The 26045-nt window shown below is 40.0% G+C and overlaps 1 protein-coding gene across 1 annotated transcript; it reads right to left on the bottom strand.

Annotated features, from left to right (window-relative positions):
- Positions 1-2502: 2502 nt before the first annotated feature.
- On the bottom strand, positions 2503-20491 carry FJX1 (four-jointed box kinase 1). Its single transcript, XM_088145775.1, has one exon. It carries the CDS (start codon positions 18016-18018, stop codon positions 16678-16680), a length of 1341 nt encoding a protein of 446 aa, XP_088001901.1. The 5' UTR covers positions 18019-20491; the 3' UTR covers positions 2503-16677.
- Between the last annotated feature and the right edge of the window lie 5554 nt (positions 20492-26045).

The following is a 26045-nucleotide window of genomic DNA, read 5'->3' on the forward strand; positions in this document are numbered from 1 at the left end:
AATTTGCCAGCTCAAGAATTGCCCTGAGAAAAATAAGATCAAGAAAATTATTTTCCAGATGTTAAGAAACAGGCAATCTTTTGGTCTCAATAAATAATAGTAAAATTATAACTATGAAAAGCCAATAAATATTACAGTAGTATAGGGAAACAAAACAGGCCAAAAATGAGGATTCATCTTGTCTTGAACTCATCCTGAGAGGATTCTAGAAAGAAAAGTGTATTCTGGTAATACCTCATGTGTCCCCTAAAACTGCTGTTGATGGATTGTACTTTTCATCCAAAATAAAATTAAAATGTAAATTTCAGAAATCTTGGATATAATACTCTGCCTATCCTCAGATTATTTTAAGACTGTGAGATTAGTTTCTTAGATACCTAATTTCTCACAAAAGAATTGAACAATCCTCTTTTCCCAGTGAACATATGTTACTAGGCTGCTTTGGGGTAAATTGTGAGATGTTACTACCTCTTTACATGCCTTGAATGAGAACTTTCATCTCCACTTGTGCATAATTAGTCAGGCCAGAGGTAATACTAACTATGCATTGATTAGTAAATCACACAATTCTGGCTCCCTGCAGATGATGGGGTGGGGGCGGTTGGGGAAGGACATCAATAATTTGTGCCATCTGCTATACAGAATCTCACTTCTATTTTAGAACTTTCTGTTTACCATAGAAAAGGAATTTCTGAAGGGGGACGTGATGCCATTTATAAAATAGATTTTTTTCAAGTGTAAAAACTAATTTCGTAGCAGGTATTTATATAATATGCACATTAGTTATATTTAACTACAGGTAGTTCCCAGTTTAAGAACGAGTTCCATTCCCAAGGTCTGTCCTTAAGTCGAATTTGTATGTAAGCCAGAACAGTATTATACAATTATACTGTTATTATTATTATACAATAATACTGTATAAGTAGTATTGTGTAATGAACTGAAACTATGTGTTTAACTTGAATCATTGTATATTTAACTCAAATTTTGCTACAATAGGCTCTGTTCTTAACAATGGGTCATCTATAACCCAGGCATTCTTAACCCAGGGATTACCTGTAATCCGGTAAATGTTCTCAAGTTAGATACAGCTGCCTATTTCCAACTATCATTGGGGCTCCCCTCTGCCTGCATCCAAGAAGGCCTTCTGAGGAACCACTTTGGCCTGGAGAAAGGAATGGGGGAAACACAACAAAGGTGGGAAACCTTTAAGGTCTAGGAACAGTTCCTAATATTTTTGCACTAGTAAGGTCTCCAATGTGAAGGCTTGGCTTCATATTTTTCTCTAGATTTAGGGACTGTCTTTATTTTCATTTTTGACTATGTCAACATTATTTTGGGAGTTACGTAGCATTTTCAAGCATTTCCTGCCTCAAAATGATAATGCTGGCAAGAGAAGAGACCCCAGAAAGCTGCCACGAAGAGGCCACTTGGGACTACACATTTCTCTTTCTCAACCATCAGAAGTGCCTCCAAACAACCATTTTGCTGGGATACAAAGAAGCAGATGAAGCTTGAATTCATGAATATAAAGCAAAACAAGAATGGAAAAATGGTAGGAGCTGAGGACAGAAGGAGCAGGTCAATATAGGCAGAGAATAACTGCAATGAAAACCTCAGTAGGATATTTCCATCCATCTGGCAACAGGACCAATACTCACAATTCTGTCTTCCATCCTGCCAATCTCTTATCATATCTCTTGAGTCTTTTGGATGGTAAACCAGAGAAGGGGCATTTTCTAATTAAGGAACAGACAATTTGGTGGGCAGGAGAAGCACAGGCACATGTGGAATTCTGTGAGGATAAAGTGGGTGGATTCACAAAATGGCTCTATGGTGGGTATGGCTATTCAAAAAAACAAAAAACACATTTTCCAGAAAGCAGTCTAGTCTTCTCAGCATCCAGAGGGGCCATTGTGGGACCCAAAAGCATTGCTGCAAATAAATACGATGCTAGAGGCTAATGCTTTGCTTTACAGCATGCCAGTTTCCCATTTATTTATTTTCTTAATTAATATAATCCTTTTTTGAAAAGTTGAATGGGACAGAGAACTCAAAAAGTATCATGGCAGATGACTGGAGCTACAAAGACACCACTTGGTCTGCCTTAACTCTAATTACTTATTTTTGCAGGGCTTGATAGAAAAGTAGGCTAAAACTGCTTCCAATAAAGAAAGAAGTGCTTGATGGCTACATCTTACTACCTTTTTAGCTATGTAGTAGTTCTCCACAGAAACAACATGGTATACAAACCCAGTGTTCTAGAATGGAAATATTATGATAGAAACAAAATGGAAAAATATACACTTTTCCTGTTCAGGATTTCAATGATACCTAAATTCTAGTTAAGTTGCTTGTCTTATGGATAGCCTGCCTTCAGAGGAAACTCCACTAAACAAGATGTGATTTGGTCACTTATTTTATTTTATCACAAACATAAAGTTTTATATAAAATCTTTAGTAACTCATACTGGAAACCAGAAAGTAACATGCTGCATTTTTTCCCAGGCTGAACTTTCTTTTCCTGCTAGTAGTTTTGATTGATTTCAGGAAAAGTAATTGTTTTTTATGAGCCTGCGGATGATTACTACCCCCTTTTGTACGTTCTGAAAATAAAAGCCAATGATACAGCAGTTCATAAAAACACATATACAACTATGTCCTAGGTCCCTGAATGACAAACATATTTGTCATGCCCCTGATGCTTGGTGGCTGGGACTGCTCCTTCATTTCTTAGTCACTATTGCAAGTGAAGAACAGAATCAAATCCTATATTGTACAAAACTCTTGTATTTGACAGTGAATGGGAAGATTTATTTTATAAAGCATTACCTGATGTACACCGGCAAAAGAATATTTCTGTTGCTTTTTCAAATCTAATCACTGTATGGTAACTAGAATCAGTACCAGCCATATTAACTATTTACTTCTGTAGATGAATTATGGGCATTTCCAATGCAAATTCCATGATTTCATAGAATCATAGATGTTAGTAGAACTTTGAGTCCAACATCCTTCATTCATATATATATATGAATATATATAAATAAATAAGAGGAAAGTAGGAAAGAAAGATAAAGAAAAAAGTGTTGAAAACAATAGAAAGCAAAGGGAAAAAAAGATACTTAAAGAAGCAGCTTCCGATCTTCTTTACAGCAGTTATAGACATACTTGATACCATTTTCCCCCTTCAGAACATAGTTCCCTTTTCCCCAAATACAGCCCTTTTTAATCAGTAAATCCAGAAATCACCAGTTTATTTTTATCCATTTTCAGCAAAAAGTCCATAAAGGATTTCCAGTCTTTTATAAAAGTAGTTGTTGTTCCTTCCCTAATCAAACAAGTCAATTTAGCCATTTCTGCAAGTTCTACCATCTTCATGGTCCACTCCTCAGTTGTAGGTACAGTATTTCTGTATTTTTCCATCTTTGTGCACATAATAACCTCACTGCAGTTGCCATATATAAAACCAATCACCCATGAGTCTTTTTTAATTGACTATGCATAAGTCCTAATAAGAAAAATTCTGGTTTCATCTGAATGTCATTTTTTAATATTCTCTGCATCATCATGTGTATTTGAATTCAATTTCTTTTTTGCTTTTGCACAAATCCACCATGAATTGATAAAACATCCCTTTGTGCTTTTCACATTTCCAATAACAATTAGAAGTACCTTTATACATATTTGATAATTTCTTTGGTGACATATACCAACGGTACATAGTTTTATAAATTAAGTTATAAGACAATGTCCTATAACCATGATCTTTTAACCAAATTTTTTCCCACTGATCCATCTGTATATTATAACGAAAATTCTTAGCCCATTTTACCATGCACTCTTTGACTTGTTCTTTTCCCATTTCGAATCTCAAAAGAAGTTTGTACATTTTCACAATTACACATTCATCATTTGTACATAATTCCATTTCAATTTCTATTACATGTTGTTCTATACTTGGTAGCTTTTTATCCATATTAAACCTCTCCCTTAATTGTGTGTATGAAAACCATTGAAAAATAAATCCCTCTGCAGTCAGTTGTATTCTTGGTTTCATCTTAAATTCTCCATTTTCCTGTACTAGCAAATCTTGATATATTAACCATTTTTCTTTGCCCGCTGTTTCTTTTCTATAAAATGCTTCCTATGCTGAGGCCGACAAAGGTATTTACAGGCACAGCCTGGGTTTATATCTGTTCCATATTCTTAATATGGTCTTTCTAACATAATGATTTCTGAAGTCTACATTCATTTTATCATACCATAGAAAACCATGCCACCCAAACCTCAGGTTGTTCTCTTCTAATTCTAACATTCTCTTATTTCTTAGCAACAGCAATTCTTTCATCCAAACCAAACAGCAGGCTGCAAAAATACAATTTAAAGTCAGGGAGTCTAACATTCTTCTCAATGTAGAGGTATTTACTACTAATCGGTCTCTCAGCCAGGAAAGGTTGTAGATGAGGACTGAAATAATCCAATTGAGCCAATATCTGGAAGTTATATATACAATCTCAATAACACTCATAGAACACAGCATATTGTAATCTGAGTTTTCATCATTAGCATGATAAGGAAGGAGGTCTACATTAAAATATGGTTTGTACATATCTACCATGTTATCTCACATTCTGATAGAATATAAGACATATATTCTGAAATATTCAACGTAAATGCTGTCTCACTAATGAACTGCTGATATACCTTGTGTGATAAGACAACTATTACCCACACCCACCTACATCTATCTTTATTTATGTGATTAATATATACACAGGCAGAGACAGAGAGAAAGAGAGAAAGGGGCTATGTATTACACTTTCAGCATGGATCCAGAGGAGAATTATCTTTGCAGACCCAAGACAAATTGATGTGAATTATAGTAGCCGTATGAAGGGAGGCAAAGGGGCAAAAGATATTGTGTATGTTGTCACAGCATCCTTATGTACCTGGATTATTTTGCAACATATATATATATATATATATAGAGAGAGAGAGAGAGAGAGAGAGGGAGGGAGGGAGGGAGGGGGAGAGAGAGAGAGAGTCATTTTGACATTATCATTGCTTGTACTGAAAAATCATATGACTTATAATAATATTCTAAATATAATAAAGGGAGGCAAGTTTAGATTAAAGGTACACTATAATTGATATTATAAATTGGCTCTTTATGTATATTTTAAAAAGTAGGTCACAGAAGTGTTTTCTTAGAAACCTAAAGATTTCTAAAAGCTTCTTTTATTCGATGTAGTAATTTCGCTTTTTCGCAGATATTCTAGTTCTTTTATACACTTTCTTTTTACTGCCATAGAACTGCATTTCCCACTCCATTCTGTAGATCCCCATATACTCAATATTACTATCAGGACAGGACATTGGGATTCAAATAAGAGAGGCAGCTTAGCACAGTGAACCACCTAGCAGGACAATCTTGAGCACCTTCTCATAATCTTGCATGTCAGACAAAGGGAGGAAGGTTTATAACAAATGAACTATACTTCAAAACTCTACCTGCTTACCTTGGTCAAACCAGATGGTATGTGTGCATGCTGCAGCTTTTAAAAAGAAAGAAAAAAAGTTGCCCAGCGGTTTTCTCTTTCTTTAAAATGTCATTGCTGCTGACAAAAATGAGATGCAGCAGTTCACAAGCCTGGAGGTATAATTAAGAGGCTGTAAGGAGAATGAGGATCTTTGCTCTTATAATACCCTTGATTCGGTGCAAGTATTAGTGGAAATCTCCAGTGGAAATGCCAGCCTAAAGTCTAGATTGGGAAATAAAACAAAATCCTCAAAGAAGTCAATGACAAATCACTTCCATATTTTTTTCCAAGAGAACAATTCAAGGGAGACTTTAATCTCACATCTGCAAGACTTTTGCAGCATTTTCTGAAGGTTCTGAGCAGAATGTCTGTGTAGGGATTCTAATTATATACATCCCTATCATTTAAACGCTAGAAGTTCAGAGCAACCTCCCTATTGCTGCATTGTTGTGAAATGAAAGTCAAATTTGTAGGATGATGATGTCAGTATCCTTGGTGTTGAATACATCTCTAACATATAATTTAGATGATTTATGCCAGGAGAGAGATTATTTAGGAACAGAAAAATATTGCCAGACTAGCAACTTTTAAAAATACTACATTAGTGGCTCAAAGGAGAAAAAATAAATAAATCAGAAGTCTGAAGGTTCCAAAGATGACATGCCTACAAACGAAACAAACCCAACAAGATCCAGCCATTTTAAATAGCACACTGAAAAGTTCCTAGCTGATGTTTCACAGAATCATACATATAGGAAAAAGAAATGTTGCACCAGCATCTTTAAAATATGGTTTATTAATGCATTTTTTTCTCTGCAGCAAAACATAAAGAGAAAGATAGCATGACAGACATATTAAAAGGGGGGAAAAGTGTGACTCCTATTACTGAATTGTGTAAGCACAGAAATAAGCTACCTGTCTTTTTTGTTACACTGAAATACCAAGGCAACTAATTCAAAGCTCTTTTACTACATGCAGCATTGATGCTATTAGCCTCTTCATTCTGCATTTTGTGAGTGCCTGGGTATCAGCTGCTGTCCTAGGACTGGAAAAACTTTGTTGAGCATGAAAAGGCTTTCTGGTTGGAAAATGAAAGACTCATCAGGCATCTTCCTAAGTTTTTTTCTTCCAGTCCCTTAGCATAGCCACTAGCATTGTGAAAGCCTAAGCGTATGTGTTTGCACTTTTAATGTATGCTGTAGAATGTTGTGTTTTTATCATTGGATTGTATGTAAGCAGCCAGGAGTCCATAGAAAATTAGTAGTGTACGAATCTTATAATTAATAAATCAACACAGCCTGCTTCCCTAAAACCTTTCTATTACCTTTCTATTATATTGGTTTATTTATGATGGACAGTTTAGATTTTTTAAAGTTTGCCCTCTGACCATCTCCGCCCTCTGACCATCTCCACCCTCTGACTTCAGAGTGCAGGCTCTCCTCCTGTAGCACTGGAAGTAGGAGTAGGCAGAGCTTGCTGCCAGGCCCTCTCCAGGTCCTTAGCCCCAGTCTCACTGAAACACAACTACCTGAGCCACCTCCTACCCAAAAGCTGCAGCAAGGACGAGCAGGTTCCAAATCCAGCCATACCAGCGTGCTAATGCAGAGCCAAGAACACAGCCACCCTTGGTCTACCCCACCTGGGTACAGAATCAAGTGATCCTCTCAGCCCAAGGAAAGACTTCTGTGCCTTGCCCAAGGCACTGTCTCTCCACTGTCAGTTGTCCTTCCGTTGCATATATGAGCATGGCTTCCTTCACTGGGTCACTATTTCTCAAAAACCATTACAGGCTGCAGAAAACAACCAAAAGGCCACATGCAGATTGGTTTAGACTCAGTCTTCATGATTAAGATGAATGTGGTCTTCCCCTAAGGCCAGGAAGTGATTTTCCTCTCCTTCTGCCCAATCACAAGACCCTGAATCCTGGAACCGAGAGAGCCACCCTGAATAAAACAAAGGAATTCAGAGCCTCAGATAGCATCTTATGTTTTCATCTGACTGTTCTACCTGGGTTGCAAAGCTTCACTAACAATGATCTCCAGGTGGACTAAAGTCTGCATCAAACTAACTTATGAAACTGAGAAGAAGTCTTCCCATAGGGAATTGTGACCCATTCCATTAGAAGTGCAGCCGCCTCAACTCCTCCAACTCTAACACAACTTTGGAAGATATCTGTAAGCCTGACACATGGTCATGCATGTACTTCTAAGATGAAGGCTCCTTTGGCAAGATGGTGCTGCAGAAAATAGTTACTAGCAAAGATTAGAAACCCTCTGAATGTAAGATCACACTTCCCAGAATACTGTTGTATATCTCCCTGTAGAATGCCCTGCCTCAAGTTAGTACACTGGATTTAGTATGAGGGTTCTTTCTCTACAGCAAGACAGCATATTGTACAATGGACCTCCTGCTTGCTCCAGAGTCAGGATAAAAGACTCTGACAATCCATCCTATGGGAAGAGATAGCTCTGTTCCTAATTTTGGAAAAACATGGTAGATGGAGAATGCAAATGGGGGCACACTTGAGAGAAGGAAGGAAGGAAGGAAGGAAGGAAGGAAGGAAGGAAGGAAGGAAGGAAGGAAGGAAGGAAGGAAGGAAGGAAGGAAGGAAGGAAGGAAGGAAGGAAGGGAGGGATGATATTGATATAGGTGAAAATATGTGTAATTGAGACTCTTGGACTAAAACCCTAAAAAAATCCTTGAGCATGGGTACCAGTTGTTCTTTATTACCTTGACCTGCTGCCTTCCTGCTAATTAGCCAACCCCAACCTGTAAATTATGTTTATTAATAAGATGCAAACTTAGCCACTTGGATTTGAGGAACAAGGCTATCACCATTGTCTCAAGGCTGAAGAACAAAGTTATATAAAGCTACTGACAAGCAGCCATTTTTGTATAGGCATGGCAAGAGTAGTACTGGAATTGCAGTGGGGCACTTATTCAACTTTGTTTCAGGAGCATTAAGCTTGGCTTAACCCACTTATTTTTCCCATTATTAAGCCATCCCAGTTCCTTTTATCACCTATTTTAGGCACTGGTTAGGGACACAGAGAATAACATTTTATTCCTCAGAAAAGCAACAACAGAACAAACATGCTTGTTTTTCATGTCAGGGATAGATGTTTCAGTTGGAATCAAAGCAAGGGTGTGGATTAACTCATCTATGTCAGAGACTCACAAGATTTGGGGGGCACTGGCCCTTTTTATATTATTTCACTCCCCCAATTTTAGCATCTCTTGGATGTCATTATCAGTGCAGGAGATGTAAATCTACTACTAATCTCAATTATCTGTTCCCTCTTGCACTCTATTACTAAATTAATTATCTGCTGAGGCTCATTACATTCCTTTTATAAGCTGTCACTTCTAGCAACTTGTGTAGTGCTACTGAAGAGTGAGAGACTCTAGTTTCATGCAACTAATCAGTCTTCTCCCCCTAGATTCTCTTAAGTTGAAAGAGACTATTCAGGTGCTCCATGTTGAAAGAGAACCTCCTTCCATTGGGTTTTTAAAAGATAAACAATTCCTTGTATGGCAAAAGAAAAGGAATGTAGGAAGATTAACTTCTTTCCACCTCTTCTGCATCTCTTTTCTTTTCCTTACTGGGACAGACCTCTATGAGTACATTGTTTAATCATTTAATTTAATCTGATTTGGTTAAATTAAAATTTTAATTTAATTTAACTTTTAGAATTGAAAACTCTATAGGACTCTGGGTGGCTTAAAACTTTAAAAGCAAGAAACAATAATAAAAGAACATAAGACCATAGATATTCAGAAAAAAACAATCTGATTAAAAAATCCCACAAGGATTTGATACCAACCCTACCCCAAGGCTTGGGAATCGCTGCCCCAAGGCTTGGGTACCAGATTTTCAGGTTTCCTAAACATCATCAGGGTGGGAGCCATACAGATATCTGGGGAGATGCTGTTGCTGAGGGCAGGGGGTACAACTGAGAAAGCACATTTCCTAGGTCCCATTAGATAACATTGTTTAATTGAAAGGATCATGCCCTCTCTATCTGATATTACAGGACCAGCAGAAATTATCAGAGATAGGTAGTCCAGCAAATATCCAGGTCCTATGCCATGAATGGCTTTGTTGGTGGCAACCAGAATCTTCAACTGCACATGGAAACCTCCTAGACTTTGAGGCTCCTGCTCAAACAGCAGGTGGTAGCCAGAGTTAGGAGGGCCTTTGCACAGAGTCAACTTGTGCATCAATTGGGCCTGTTTCTGGATCAGGAGGACCTACTCAAAAGCAGGGAAACCACCCTCTCGCTCAGAGAGACTGACACTATTGTGTGGACCCAACTACATGTCACCGCCTGCTCAGCTGTAACAATCCAGAAGAATCATGGAACTAAAAACAGATAGCCAAATTCAGTTTGAAAGACCCTTCATCAGGAGTCACAGGCCCAAACTCAGTACAGATAACCGCTCAAAGCTATGCCCTAGGCACCTCAACTAGACCTGCCAAGTCAGAATCCAAAGATTTACTTTGAAGACTTGGAAAACTGAAATCAAGAAAGAATGGAGCACTGCCTATAGCAATTATGGCTGTCTATCTGGGGTCTAGGATGGTAGCTGGCTGCCTGTAACCACTAGCTTCTAATGACCATACACTAGATCATGTTATTAATGCAGATACATCTTTAGCCATGAATGCTAGCAAATTTAAGATAGCTTTTTGGGAGTCAGAAAGAGAGAGATGTCAGATGCTGATTAACATGCTATACTCTGTTGTAGCTGGAAATATTTACAGAACATATAGCTTCTAAAGTGAAGTTAATTTTTAATAATATGATTCTAAGACAAGACAGATATAACAGGAAAAAATTAAGTCTGAATGTGATCTCAAAGTCAAGCAGGGCTTGGACCACCAAACATGCAACTGGAAAATAACAGTGGAAGGGACTACATTCTAAAAAAACCTTTTTTTTTGTCCAACTGAAAAGTCAAGTAAGCTATAAGCATAACTAAGATTATTGGATTGGGGTGCTAAAAATCAGATAACCACTAGATGACAGCAAGGAGAGAATGAGAAAATCTCTCTCACTCTAAGGTGTGTTAAAAAAAAAGAAGTAAAAGTCACCAATTCAAAAATGACTTTTGCTTACTTCATGGAAAGGTCCATGTAATTTTCTAGGCACCAACAGAAAAAAAGATCTTTAAATTCAGGTTAAAAATAACCTGGATGTTAATAACTGGATGCACTGGCTGGGTTTCTACATCACCTTAACCCATAATGTGCTTTGCATGGTTTTGTTGTAGCATTTTGTGTATGTCCAGGCTATTGTGGTTTGTAAACCATGAGTTATGGTTTGTGAACCATGAGTTATGATTTGGTGTGGTATGTGAATCAAGCTACTATAATTTAATAAACCAGAATTAAAGAACTTGCAGCTTAGCACAAGTGCATGTATTCAGCCATTGTTACAAAATGATTTCAATAAAAAGTTGTAGGTGGATGATTTCACAACACTTCATTTTTATATAATTATTTCAATGATCAGAGAGTATTTTTATTTAAACATTTTATCTTCACACAAGCAAAGGTGTGAATACAGCAAACTGGTTTATTTAACAAGCTGTAGTTAAGCAAATGATGTCTTAAACAATGTGTATATCCTGCCCCATTATGCTAAGCCATAAATTTTGTCCAACCACACACTAGAGGCAAAACTACTAGCCTTTTTGCTTCAGCTCCCTGTAAACATCCTTCCTTCTGAGGAAGTTAAGACTGGAAAACAGGTTTTTTAAAGAAAATAAAAATAAAAGAGATATATTGCTTTTGCTTTCCTTGTGAAAAAAGGTAAAAATTCCTGTACCTGATATACTGTATACTGTAATTATTGACTTTGCTAAAATGAAGCCACTTGCTTTTTTGGTTTGGGTTAAAATGGTATAAAAAAGGAGTTGGAATACAAGAAATGTAGCCAACAAAGAATTATTTTAACGTATTTAGTTTTAATGAAATAAACAAAAAAGTGTTCCTTAACTTGATAGCTATTCAAGGATTTCTCTCTTAAGAGACATAGGATCCCTGGAATGAACAGAAATATTATGCAGAAAATGTATGGCATTTTTCTGCAGCATTCCAAAAGCCCATTTTAAACATGGCAATACAATTTGTGATACTGTTAATTTCACCAACTGATTCAGGATGCATTTCCATACAGTTTTAACCATAAGACTATTAATGAATCTAATCCCAAATGTGATGTTTCATTTTTGCCTTTCTGCTACTGAATAATTTTGGGAAACGACAGCAACAACTAACTAGGATCTAGTCTTATAAAAGTAATCAGAATGCAGCGCAACTCTTGTTTAAAACTTGTTATTTTGGCCTTTGCAGAACTAAGAGTGTTTCTAATTCAGTGTCAAGATAGATTCAAAGATAGCAAGGCTAATCCTACCTGTCCTATGTTACATGCCTATTCCCTAAAAGCTGCTGAAAACAGTTGATTCAATTGTGCCCATTGTCGCTAAGTCTCTGGAAAGCCTTTGTCCAGGAAGCAACACTTCTATTGTTCAAGTTGTTCTCTGAGCTTGAAACTGTATAAACTAAGCTCATTAGTAACCTTAGAGTATCTTAGGCTGTGAAATCAGAGGAACCAAGCCAAGAGCAGACAGTTTACTCAGACCTGCAGTGATATAGAACATTAGGCTAGAACCATTTTTCCCCTCTAGATTTCTAACCAGAGATAATTTGGGGACGCAGGAATATTCAGATATGTGAGAGTCCCACTGAAATCTGATGACAGAACACAAATACACCACACCAAGACCCAGGTTTCAACTGAAAGAGCAATTAAGGCTAAATGAAACATTAAGCAAAGATCAAACCAAATGGGACCAACAGAGAGAACAGGAACAGAAGGGGACAAAATGCATATCACTCCATGTTATTAAGGTTCTGGCTTAGTAGGCCACCATGGTTGTAAATGATTTATAGCTTCATGTTATGAGTATACTAGGGTACTATTTCTTATTCAATAACTCATGGTTCAAAGCAGTATTTTAACATGATGTCTGAAGTAAGCCAGTCATACTTCTGGCTGCAATACAATCTTGGAATCCATACCCCAACCCTTATGAAACCATTTTTTCCACAACTTGCAACTTTCTCCCTCTTTCTTCTCTGCTTTCCAAGTAGCCCCTCATTTCTGAATCTACTGCTGGTGTATCATTTGAAATAGCCACTGATCATCAAAGCAGAAGCCCATGATTCTTTTGGAAAGGTGCAATTATCTGAGACTTAGCTTTGACACTATGGCAAGAAAGATGTATCATCTGTTAAGCAGCCAAAGCGGTGATCCAGCTGTGATTTCCAGAATGCTTAAGCAGAAATCTTAGGATGTTTGCAGCACTACCATTTACCTTTACAGATGGTTTTAAATTTATGCTGCTGCTATATTATTTTAAATGTATTTTCATTAGGTGAATGCATCTGAAGCACCACATCTGAGCGAGCTACAAAACTCATGCTGACATACACGCTCAAAAAATTACACAGTTAAATTCTATATTATCATGTAAATGGCAAAAGAAGCCACATGGGAGCCTGTGCTTTGTGCTGAGTGATAAAAAGCTGTGAGCTATAAATAAGAGTTAAATAAAGAACCTTGTCAATTGAAGCAGTGGAGTGAAAGAGCCTTCTAGGGCAGTTGTGAGGTGTGAGAATAATACTTGGTTAAACATTTAAAGGTCCAGTATCTAACTAAGGTTACCATAGCTGGGCTGCAAAAATATGGATTTCTATGAGAATAGCAGAAAAGAGACCCACGAAACTCTTAACTCTTTGCCACCACCTAGTTATTGTCCAGAATTTTGCAGTTCAGATCTGGTATGCAGATCATGTTCTTGAACTCTGAGAGAATTATGATCACAAGGGTTCAAACAGATCCCACCGCTGAAAAACTGGTTTCTGAAAGGGTGCAATTTACTAGAAGCTGTAGAAGCCTTTTTATTCTTTCCAACCCAATGAAATATTACTCAGAAATTATGTAAAGCAGCTCAGGATTCTGTCATTCAGTCAGCAGGATTAACTCTCTGAAAATGGAGCAGAACGGCAGCACATTTGGTATAGAGGAAAAAGCTGGCAAAAGAAAGTCAAGTTTGAAAATGGATATGATCTGGCTGGGGGCTTCAGAGAAAAACATTCCAGAAAACAATATCACTCAGTTCAATCAGCGCACCCCTATAGGAGAGGTACTGACTCAGAATGTTGCTGATCATTCCATTCTAAGTTCTCTGCTCTTCAATTCTTGGTCAACAGAGAAAAAACTTGAATTGGGAAATAATTCCAGAAGTTTCCTATACAAATGAGTATGGTTCCAACTAACATATTCATCCCAATATCCATAGGCTGCACAAATATTTAGGCTACAATATTTGATGTTGGGGAGGGGAAATGATGAAATTCCTGCTTCCCAATTTCTTAAAACCATCCCCAGTGATTTTTTTTTTCCCTGCAGAAAATGTTGACACCAGAATTTTTTCTGGCTCACATCTCTCCTAATCACATGACCTAGCACAGCATATACACAGCCTGCCTTGTGCTTCCCAGGGTACACATACGTACAGTCACACATAAATGCCATACAAGGGGACAACAGAAATGCTTTTATACTCCCTACATGGTACCATTACACAGACAAAAATACACACACCAACTATGGCCACTGCAGGTAAGTGACTAGAAAGAATTCCAGAACCCATGTTCTACATACTTTTCCTACCTTGTTACAGAATTCTTTCTGCCTCTATCTCTAACAGTATATATGCACTAGATGTGATAAGGATTACATTCAATCTGGTAAGCACCTAAAGTTGGTGGGGAATTAAAACTTTTTCTTTCCCCCTCTGCTTCCTCTTGTACAGAACTGGGTCTTCAAAGCTGTCAAAAGATGTGAGCCCCAATAGTGTTTCTGACACATAGCATAAGTTAACAGTCCACACCAGCCTATGCATACTCAAAGATTTCTAAGAAATGCCATCAGCTAATTCACTGAAACTCAGAGGACTGTCATAAAAAAGATTCCATTCATAAATCTCCTTTGCTGGACTGAAGCACTGAACCTTAGCAAAAGCCATGATACATTTAATTTCAACCTCTGTACACACTACTACCACAGTCAAAAAAGAAGCTGAGCTAAAATGAAGTCCTAAATTATTCTTGGCAGAGACAGCAACTTAGGGTTTTTCATTTTGGTTTGCCAGAAACCAAAATGGAAAAGAAATTAACAGCTGTTGAAAATGCTCATAAAAGTATTCTGAGTTTTGATATTTCTGAAGGAAGGTTTTTAGACCAGTGAGAGAAACAGTCAAGAGTAGTCTGCACTGAAATTTGAACTGATAAAATCAAATCAAGCCAGAATAATTATTTTCTTGGGAATATGTGGAAGGACACTTATACAGCCCAGTAAAATCTACAAGGTGCATATGTTATATAGCCTATGGTGATTATCTGATTTTGAATAAGCTAATGCAGAAAGTCCATGTACAAAAATTAAGTTTATATGCCAGATTCATCTCCCTACTGAGTGGAATAATTCTATCACTAACTCTGTTGGGCTGAAGAAAGAAAAATATCCATTCAAATTATGGAGAAAGAAGGAAAAAAACCTAGTGATTACTTCATAGAACAATGAAATCCAAAACCTGAATACAAAAGAGGCAAAACATTACCACATCTTTACTGAAATATCCAGTTCTTTAGTATGTTACAGAAGGGCTTAAGAACATACATCATGTACCTCAAATGCAGACTTTTTTTTAAATAACAAGATTTTTATATATATGTATATATAAAAGAAAGTAAAGTGCAAGAAACTGATTTTTTCCTCCTCCAAATTAATGCATCAAAAATTTACTACACTAACAATACTATAAACCTGTAATTCCCCCCCCCCTTTTACTGTACAGTAGTGGGTTACATATAAATGCTGTGGAACCACAGTGTTTTGCCAAATGCTTCTCACCATTAAGGGATAAAAGGTGTTAACAACAGTGACTTTTCTGCACACTTATTGTGGACTTTGTCACTGTCCATGCTGGCCGGAGATTCACTAGAAAAAGCAGTTCTGTAAGTGGGGCTACAGTATCTAAATATTAAATTAACAGTGTGATGTGTTTTCTTTTTTAAAAAAGGGTGTGACAAAGAAACGCATGTACCTCTTAATGCCCGCTGGAAGGACAAGGGAGGTGGTCCATTCAAACTCTGGCAATAGCTTTTGTACAGAATCTTTTAACTTGAATTGTTAAGAGAAGCTCTTAACATCCAGTAAGGGAAATGGCACACTGGACAGAGAAAGCTAATTTTTATGTATAGATTATATCCAAGGGATGAATCATCTCTTAAACTCAGCAATCCTTTTAACTCCCAGCTACTCTCAGCATCTTCACAGCAATTCTGACAAAAACTGCAGACTAGGAAGATATTTTTGGCCTTTTTTGTAACAGGTAGTAGTGCAGATCAGGTGTAGCAGGGTCATTGTTACATTTAATACTGGCAAACCAGGGGGAGATGTTAATTATGACATTTTAATCCAGCTTTAATATGGCATCCTCCAGTTGAGTAGGATTACAACTCCTATCATCTTCAGCCAACATGCCAGCTGGGGCATGATGCAAGTTGTAGTTCAATACATCTAGGATGTCCCCAGGGTGCAGAAGGCTATGTGGGTGCATCCCTCCAAATATCCAAGCCCCCCCCCCCCCAGCTGTCACTGTTGATACCGAGCTAAACTGGCAGCAAGGCGCTTTTTCTTCAGGAACTGGGAACTTACACTAGGAGTGTCAGATAAAGAAGGACCACATTCTGTAGACAGATTCCAGGAACAAAGTGTCTGAGAGCCAAGAACTAGTTCTGCTATCAGCTATTCACTCATCACAAAAAAACTCTGAATCATGTTCTTTTTTAGCTGGGTTTGCCATATTCCTCTGTGAAATCTCAGTAACATTCTGTACCCAGCCGCTCCTGTCAACCCCCAAGTGGGTTCCAGCGTTGATTTCCTTTAGGGATATTGATCAACAGGGCTTTTAATAGGGGGAAGGACCCCCTTCAGGCTCCCTTCTCGGATCTCTTCTGAGTCCCATAAATCCAGGCAGTTTAGCCAGCCCAAGAGGATCACGGAGCGGCGGCCTTGGCTTTGCAGTGCAATATGTGCTTATGGACAAGGTCGATACGCTCCTGGAGCATCTGCGCTTGCTGGTCGGAGAGGAAGCCGAGAATCTCGGCCAGGGGCTCCCGAGTCCGGTAGAGCCTGAGGAGCTCCGACGCCGCGTTGCGCAGGCGGTGCAACTCCCGCACTCGCTGGGCGGTGGCCTCGCGGAAGACGCAGACGGAGCGCAGCAAAGGCTCGTTGTACTTGTCCCACATGGCCAGCAGCCGGTAGCCGTGCACCAGGCCGGCCTCGTTGTCGAGGAAAACCAATCCTCCGTTGGGGGCCCGGTGCAGGTTGCTGGTGGCCCGATGCATGACGCGCGGGTCCCACTGCAGGCTAAACAGGTTGCTGACCAGCCGGTCGAAGTTGGCCGTGAGATAGTCGAAGAGAATCAAGTCGCTCCACTGCACCAGCTCCACCAGCTGCGCCTGGCTGAGGCCTCTTAGCTCCCCCGCCGCGAGGGGCTGCAACCTCCGGCCCGCCGCCGGCGCCCCCGCCTCAGCTCGCCAGGGGGCGGGAGCCACCACGTCGGTCAGATTGTCCACCCACCGCGCGAGGCTCACCACGGCCCCCTCGGCCCAATGGGAGCCGCGCAGCTCGTCGCGCACTTCCGCCCACTGCCCGCCGCGGGCTTCCACCCGGGAGAGCGCCAGAGGCGGCAGGCGCTCTTGAATGCCCAGCAGTCCAGCCAGGTGGTAAGAGAGCGCCTCGCCCTGGATCTGCTCTGGGTTGATGCCGTAGCGCACGCAGGCGCGGCTCCCGTCCGATAACCGGGCCAGCCGGTTGGAGCTGCGGCCGCAGCCGCCGCGCTCGAGCGACACAACGCGCGCCTCCCGGGCCGCCCGCAGCCACGAGGCGGTCTCCTCCGCCGAGAAGCCCGGCGGCACCTGAGCCTCCAGGGTCTGGCTCCAGAAAACCCCGCCGCGCACCGGCAAGAAGGGAAACTGCTCCTCAGCGCCCATTGCTCCCTGCCTCTCCCGCCGAGGGTGAGCCGAAGGAAGCGGCGGCTCCTGCCCGCTTTCCCCCGGCCCCTCCTGGAGCTCCGTGGACTGTCCTGGTAGCGTGAGCAGCGCTCGGAAAGTTTTCTGGGCGGCTTGGAGACGACTTGTCTGGAGGAGACGGCTTGGCGCTGCCGGCGCTCCTTGGATGCCGCCGAACGCCGAGACGGCTCGCTCCTGCGGGAACTTCGGTTCGATCGCTCTCGGGTCCCCGATCCGTCCGCTCCACAGCCCCACCAAGGAAGCCAAACCTAGCAGCCAGAGCACGGCCACGGAGCCCAGCCCGGCCAGACCCGCTCGTTGCATTCTCCTCCCGCGGCTGGTGCTGAGCTTGGAGGCTGCCGCTATCTCAGTCCGTTGCTCCGGGACGCAGCAGCTGTGCTACCCCGCGGCTCGCCCGATCGGGGCTGCCTTGGCTCATGGTGGCTGCGGATGGCCGGTTCCAGATCCCGGCAGGAGCCTGCCCGAAAGCCGGCAGGGACCGATTCCGGACGGACGCCCCAGCCTCAGCTGCGGGGCCGGTGTCTGTACCCAGACCCTCTAGCGATTGAAATTCACAAGAACCGAGACCACGTGGGGGAGCGAGGGGGAGCGTGGGGACCCAACCCACCGCCCAGCATGGTCTTCCGCTTAAAGCGGCAATGGCTCGCCCATAGGTGGGCCCGCTGCCGGCCGATGGCTCTCCGTGGGGGCGCTTCCAAGAAACTGGGAGACCCTGAGACTCCCCCCGAACGCTGGAAGTGCCCTTGGTGACGCCGGCTTTGGGGTCGTAGCGACGACGAGCAGCACCTTCGCGAAGGGATGGGATAGGCGGCCAGCCATCTCCGAGCGCTCCTCCCTCCTCCCATCCGGCTTGGGAAGCACAAAGGATTCGGCCCGTTTAGAATAAAAGATGGGAGAGAGGCACATTGAGCTGCTGCTTTCAAAGAGCTCTTTCTTTGAGCGGGAACAGAGTAGGAGGCAGCAGCGCGGAATGGTGGGAGAGAAATTAGTCTGGGCGGCGATCAGGGGTCTGTTCCTTCGTAGTGAGCAAAGATACCCGAAGGTTGCCGCGGAGCGCTCAACCCTTGAGCAGGGAACAAAAATTCCTTGCGGCTCAAAAGACGTAGTTGCTATTTCTTTCCTCCCCTTATCCATGCGAATAGACACGTTTGAACTATACTTAGCACCATCAGCGGGTGAGCGGGGGATACTTTGTGCAGGAACGCCTCGATTTAGGATTGCAGTGAGATCGGTGGAACAATCTTATCTCCCTCAAGGGTTTTCTCCACTGTTGAGCTGAAGAGCTATCTAGCCATCCTTGAGTGGGCAGAAAATAATACCTGTATGAAATTTGCTGCTCCCAGTTGCCAATCCCTGTCCTATCCTACTTCTGTTACTCTGGCTTCAAATCACTGGCTTTCGTCCAAGGTTAGGTGACAAATGACAAAAGGAACAGATTTTACATAGCTCGAGGCTGTCCTTGCATGGTGCCAAAATATGGGGGAAAGTCCTGCGGTAATACCAGTAAAAAGACAGGCTTAAGACTGCCTCATTCATAGACTGGGAACCAGATGAAGGAAAGCACAAGGGGACATAGCAGGAAAAAAGAGGTTGTGGTGGCTTGTTTGGGTTGTGATCAGATACAAGTGGGGAGTGGCCCCTTTTCAGCAGGAAAAGATAAACCTCAGTGGAAAGGAGGATCTGCCCTGGAGCCCTTCTAGGCAGAGTGAGGCAAGCAGTAGATCCAGAGGGCTGGCAAGGACAGAAGCAGCACACCTGCTCTGCGACCCCCCCTCCCCGCTCCAGAATAGAGTCTGTTCCCCTCCGGGGTGGATGAGGCAGCCAACATGGAAGCAAGATTCAACTGTAGTCTGGTTAGCTTTTGCAACATGAAATTGGGAAATGATTTGTCCTTTGTCTCTAGCAACAGCAGTACCTTTTGAGCCACTCATATCCCTTATGTAATAAGAAAGCTCTACTATATAAAATTTACTGCTAGCAGGGCTCCCATTAGTTTAGGAGCCCCAAATGGAATGGGATGGGCCAGACACGGCTTCAGAGCCCTCCACCCTTTGAAATAAGTTTAAGGTGCCCCTCCTTTTCCATCCCTGGTTAGCATGAACTTGTAGGATTTTGGAAGTGGTTGAGAAGTGAAGGCTCCAGAATACAGTGCCTCCTTGTAGGCCATACAGAAGGGTAGTGTGGTTAAAAGAACTGAAGGCCCACCTGAAAGGTCCAACAGGAGAAGAATGGTTATACTCTATTCATCCAAGTCCCGCCAGAGGTCATTAATGAGAGCAACTAATGCACTTTCAGTAGTTTCATATCAAGGCCTGCATTCAAACTGAAATGGGTCCAGATAATCTGTATCTTCCAGAGGTTGCCCCACCACTATCTCAACAAGCTTCCCAAGAATGGGAGATTGGAGATAGAACAGTAGTTGTCCATTACCATTGGATCCAGGGCTGGCCTTTTGAATGAAGGGATCAGTGCCTTGAAAGCCACTGAAAATTCTTCCTCCCTCAAATTGACATTGGCCATCACCTGGATCCAACTCTCAGTCCCATCCCTGGCTGTTTTCAGGAGACCCATGTGGTGGAGCTAAGATCACAAGAATCCTTGTCCACTTCCTCAAGATCCCCAGGCTCCTAGGTACATCACAAGGCATCACCTTAGTCATATTGCAGTTGTTATGCAATTATAAATGCAAATCTATTTTTAAATATTGACATATGGGATATACATTGCATGCATAAATATCTATTAAAAAACTAGGTGAGTATTATCTAACATTAATATTTCCTCATCCTGCAGTCAGAGAGCAAAAAAGAGCACAAGAGAAGCAGGTCTATTCAGAAACCATGCCAGAGCCTAAGAAATGCAAGACATTCAGAGTGACATGCAACTTATGTAAGTATATACATAGATGTGTGGATCTGGAGAGATAAATGGGTTGATTTTAGGTTCAAGCTCTTTGCTTCTAAATCCAAACCTCAAGATTGAACATTAAATATCACAATGATAGATAAAACCGTTGTTGTGGCACTGTTGATTCACAGATAAGGAGATATGAATGAAGAGTGTCCAAGTGCAGATATTCTAATATATGGATATGCAAGGAGGGGAAATAAGCAACAATTATGACTGTGAGTAAGTAACAATACTCAGGAGTTAAGTAAGGAACCTTCCAAGCATTGATGAATTTGCATGGACTTCAGTCTTTTGTCTTATAATATTATTCCTAAATCATGGGCAGCTATAGTACTGATGAACAAGTTTCAAAGTTTATATCAACTGGAGCCCAGAACCAAAAGATATTAACATACAATTCAGAAATTTTGAGCCTAGGAATGGTGTTCACAGTCTTTCCTAAAAGAAAATGGGTTCTAGCGATCTTTATTTTGCTTTTATTATTTAAGATAGGCTGGGGAGTTATATTTTTGCTGGTACTGCTGTTAAATAATTGGGCATCAGAAACCTTGCTTCTGTCTTGGATATAACCCAAAGTTCTAGTATCTCCTGTCTGTAGGGCTGTAATTCTATACTTAATTTCTTAGGACCATGTTCCTTTGAACTCAGTGAGACTTGGTTTGAATAGATGGACTGTATACTGACAGCTCCAAAAGAAATCACAGGACTGTCTAGGTTATTCCTCCCTCTCTTCTCCAATATAAGCCTTTTTTCATTTTCTAATATCCTGGTTCTCCTGTCATACTGTACTTCTGAATTTTTATATCAATATCCCTCTTGACTAGGGGCAAACTACACTGAATATATTATTCCAAAATTAAATTGTAATGTAGCTGTATATAACAGTATTTCCTTTTCTCAAATCAAAGAAAAATGTATAGTAGTAGTTGTTTATTAATAGGCCAAGTTCAATATGTTACGTATATTGAAAAAGCATTCTTGTTCTGGGCATTTCCTCAGTACTCAACAGTATATGATTGCTAGGAAAATGCTATTAATTTCCCATTAGCAGTGCTATTGCAAAGTAGTTATAAAATGACAGCCATACCTATGAGTTCACTAATTATTAGCAATCTAAGTCTCTTTCAACTTACTTTGTTCCCTAATGAGGTTTTCAATTTTTTTAAAGAATTAATCACTTTGTCCACAGGGTTTACAAATCAGTGATATATCATGGCAACCTTGCAGTGTCCCAGCTGGCCTTCAAGTCATCTGAACTGACATGCTAGATTTAGCCAATTTTCACATGGGAAATTTACAAGGGCTACAGCATAAATTCCTGGGATCAATTCAATTGCATCTGAGTAAAACACAGTATTGTTGTGCTGAACATCATTAAAGTATCAGCCATTTCCTGCTGTTTGTCACTAGCATCTCTGACTATGGAACCAGCTTTGCATCATCCTGCCCCAAAATCAAGGTAATGTCAACATTTGGAATCTAATTCAAGCTTAATCCAGTTGCTGTTACCAATAAAAATTGTCCTCAATTTGATTAGAAAGTTTCATCAGTCTATATGAATATTCAAGAAGAGTATAAACTATCTGCAGTTTAATTTCCTTCATCACTGATATTAAAATTGCATTATTGCTTCTCCCTGTCATATATTAAAATGTATTAATCCACTAAACCTAATTCATTATTTACACAACTAATAAAAGTGTTCGGTGTTTTTAATATAAAATGACAAGTTTCACAAGTAATTAGACATTGATATTATCTTGCCAACATTGAGGGCTCCGCCAAGTGGGGAAAAGTGGGACTATATATAGGTTGGCAGAATTAATCATTCACAGGATATCTTTAGTGTATGAAGTTTCACACATATTATTTCCATAATCTTTACAACACTCTGATTTGATAGATTATTATCCCCCGGGGGAGGTGGGGGAGAGAAAAGCGGAACGCAGAACTGATGTTGAGATGGTAGATGGCTTGCTTATCACAAAGGTTTGGGAATGGTAGAGGCTGATTCAGTTTCATACTAAAAATCAGGAAGCAGGACTGTAGCTATTTAGGTGTACTGCACAACAGCTCCCAGCATTCCTTGCCACTGAGTATGTAGGGTAACTTCAGCTCATACAGAAAATTGCATATTCCACCATCATGATACATATTTAAGTCTTTGAGTTGGACTCCATGTGACCATGTAGATGTGTCTGTGTTGCTTTCTTGGGAACTCTATGGAAGTGGCTTGTCATGGCCTTTGATTCCCAAATTAGTTTACAGTTCCTAGGATTGTCTGGTAGTCTTCCATCCAGTATTAAGCAACTTGGTTAATACTGTTTATTTTTTGAGATCAACCAAGATCAGCTAAGGGCTTTCACCTGCTGTGGCATGTTTGCTCAGCACTGAAACTCTCAGGATAGACTTTCTTTCAGAGAATATTGCAGAGGGTTGCAGGCTGAGTAACTACATTGTGCTAGCCTAGTGAATGCTGTACAATTATTTTATTTAGTAAATGATTAAACCCTATGTTTCCAGTATAAATAGCATCCGGGGAATAACTTCTCTAAAATGCACAATAAAATTTAAAATCATGATTGAAACATAAAATTGAAAGAAATAAAAACACATCCATAACATAAGAAATTAACAACATTCACCCGTTAAAAAATAGATTTAATAATGCCAGTTATCAAATGCTCTATTATAATGCAATGCTATTTTAAATGCTTTAGCATAATGTAATGTGAAATCTTTAAAAATACATATACTCTAATTTGATGTTGGAAGGACAAGGGAAAAAAGAACCCCACTTTTCTACCATGTTAAGATGCAAAGAAACACTCCCTCTGTATGGAGAGTTCATGAGCAATGGCATATTTTTAACCAGCAAAACTGATTTTTTTTTTCTTTCACTTCATAATTATCTGTAGAGGCAGTATTTTAGTTTAATTGTAGCACAAAACTGCGCCTCCAACAACGTCATGCTTACTCCACCTGCAGGCCAACAGTAACTTTGCCATTAATTTCTGTGTGCACACAAAATAAATTAAAATTAACATTAAATAATAATAGGATTTTAAAAACCAGTATGAGGTCATTAAACAGTGCCATTGAGAACTTGCCTTTTTCTTAATACAAATCTGCCTTTTCCCTAACAAAAGTGGGACAGAAGGAGACAAGAAAGTCTATTCTATGATCAGTAGAATAGCACAGACACCCTGCCCCAATGTATTTCCTTTTTGTAAGGTGGCATGTTGAATCACAGGTATGTTCCTTGGGGCAGGGGTGACCCCTGGCAAATAGGCAGATATTTCAATTCACTTATTTTTTCCTTTCTGCCTGGTCAAGAAAGATGCCCTTAAGTAACCAATTAGCTGCATTTCAAAAATAATGCCCCCTTGGAGCTGAGCTAATTCCTGATGACTTCATATATGCAGTTTTCTTGTTTCTCACATTTGAATAAAGGTTTCTGCTTCTACTGTTAATAGCCACAGTCCTTTTCACATTCTTTTCGACTTTGCTGATGTGCTATTATTTTTTTAGTGCTATCAACATGCTGAGTGCTGATAGTTATGAATTATGCAGTCATTCCTGTTCCTCTCCAAACCTTTGTTTTCCTCTGCGTGATGATGATATTCCAAAATCATGGGTTTTAATTTCATAAATCTGTACCCCACCCCCTACCATTTGGAATCTGGTATGCTACTGACAGTGTTGATCACAATTCACAATATCTGGTAGTCACACCATCATCAGGTTGAGTGGCTTATTGCTTACTCCTAAAGTGCCCTGATTTTTTAAAAAATAATTTAGTGATGCAGAACTGTCTTTATGCTAGAAAAGATGGTAAAGAATGTAAGTTTTTTGAAGTCTGAAGTCTTACTAGTAATAGATCAAAAAATCTGTCTCCCTTTGCAGAAGAATTATGCTTGTAAATGATCAAATAAATAAAGCTCAGAAGCCCTGCTGGAAAAGAATTCTTGCCATTAATAAGTACAACAAATTAAATCTAAAGATTGGTCCACTGTTACTTTCAGTATAAACTAGTAGGAGCCATTACACAAAAAAAGAACAGAAAAGAGCTTCATATTTGTCACTATGACTGGCAGTGTCTTTCATGTCAAGGGTAGGTCTTATTGCTATACTTGCCCTTGATGATGATTATTAATAATAATAAAATTTATTTCCATGCTTGTTTACCCAGGAATAATTTTTACTGGGTTTCATGAGCATCATTCTCAGATAAAGAGGCATAAGCCTGTCCTTTTACAGATTTGATCCTGTGTTTATTTAGAAATTATCCTTATTGAATTTAGTGGGACTTACTCCCAAATAAAGAGGCATAAGATAGCATTTTTATATTTATTAACTAACTTGGCCACTGGACTAATAATTTGTATCAAGTTATGGTTTGTTTAACCATAGTTGATTAAATAAACATACTTGGCTGGGTTCACAATAAAGCGACTTCTTGCCACCCAGAAATTTTAAAACACTTCACCTGACCTTTTTACAGCTTTACACTAGCTCAGTTGAGCAGGAACTTCTGAAGACTGATCAGTCACTTTCTTCATCACTTCATGCCTGTTATTTTAAATTGCTGTGCCTTGCTGCTGTTAATTCTCAGAATCTCCAAAGTGCATTCTGATAAATTTCTCAGAAGTCTGTCATGGATCCTGAATTGTCTTATGGGGATGGCTGGGTGAGAACCATCTGTGTTAGGCCTCTTGCTGTTTCTAGATGCCAAATATTTAAGCACACATTTCCTTTCTCTGCACTTAGTGTCAGTTTTCCAGATGGAACAGAGAGTGACTGGATCTTCCAGTTACTGTAATATCTGTGCTTTCTTAGGGCTCCCCAAAGCATAAAGCAGCTGCCGTCACGCACTGAATGAAACATCTGACATATTATTCATTCTACAAATAAACTGTAGTAGCAGATATGGCTTAGAGAATCGGCAATAATTTTACCTGAAATAAAACAAATACAGATGTTAGATTTAGGTCATATCATGTGCTATCTAGCTCTTGCTGAACAAAATACATTTAAGGAAGATTATAGTATGCTTAGATTAATATCATAAACGGACACTACTCTTGAATATTTCTGTCTTAATGGGGGGGGGAGTGAATTGTTTCTTTTTCTTAGATTCATATTCAATCTCCCATCAATATTAATATTTTCATGGTAGATCAGAATCATATCTTAGCAGAACAATTAAGTTATAGCCATGAAAATCAACACAACCAGGATGGTTTAAAGCATCCAGGAAGCTTGCTCCCCTGCATCTTTTGTGCAACAGAGAAAAACATAGAGACAAGAATATGATTCTTCCTGAGATCCAATGATCTCTTGCTGCTACTAACTTTATAGGAGTTCGAAAGCTTTTTTGCTTACTTCTATAAGACTGTCCAACCAATGATGGACCTAAT

Source organism: Python bivittatus, unplaced genomic scaffold (genome assembly GCF_059951505.1).
Source record: "Python bivittatus isolate LINGU-HERP-01145 unplaced genomic scaffold, Pbiv_v1 ctg000480_np1212, whole genome shotgun sequence".
Classification (NCBI taxonomy): domain Eukaryota; kingdom Metazoa; phylum Chordata; class Lepidosauria; order Squamata; family Pythonidae; genus Python; species Python bivittatus.

What these genes read in the sequence shown, in the direction of transcription:
- FJX1 (XM_088145775.1), bottom strand. Translation starts at nt 18,018, where the DNA reads ATGCAACGAGCGGGTCTGGCCGGGCTGGGCTCCGTGGCCGTGCTCTGG.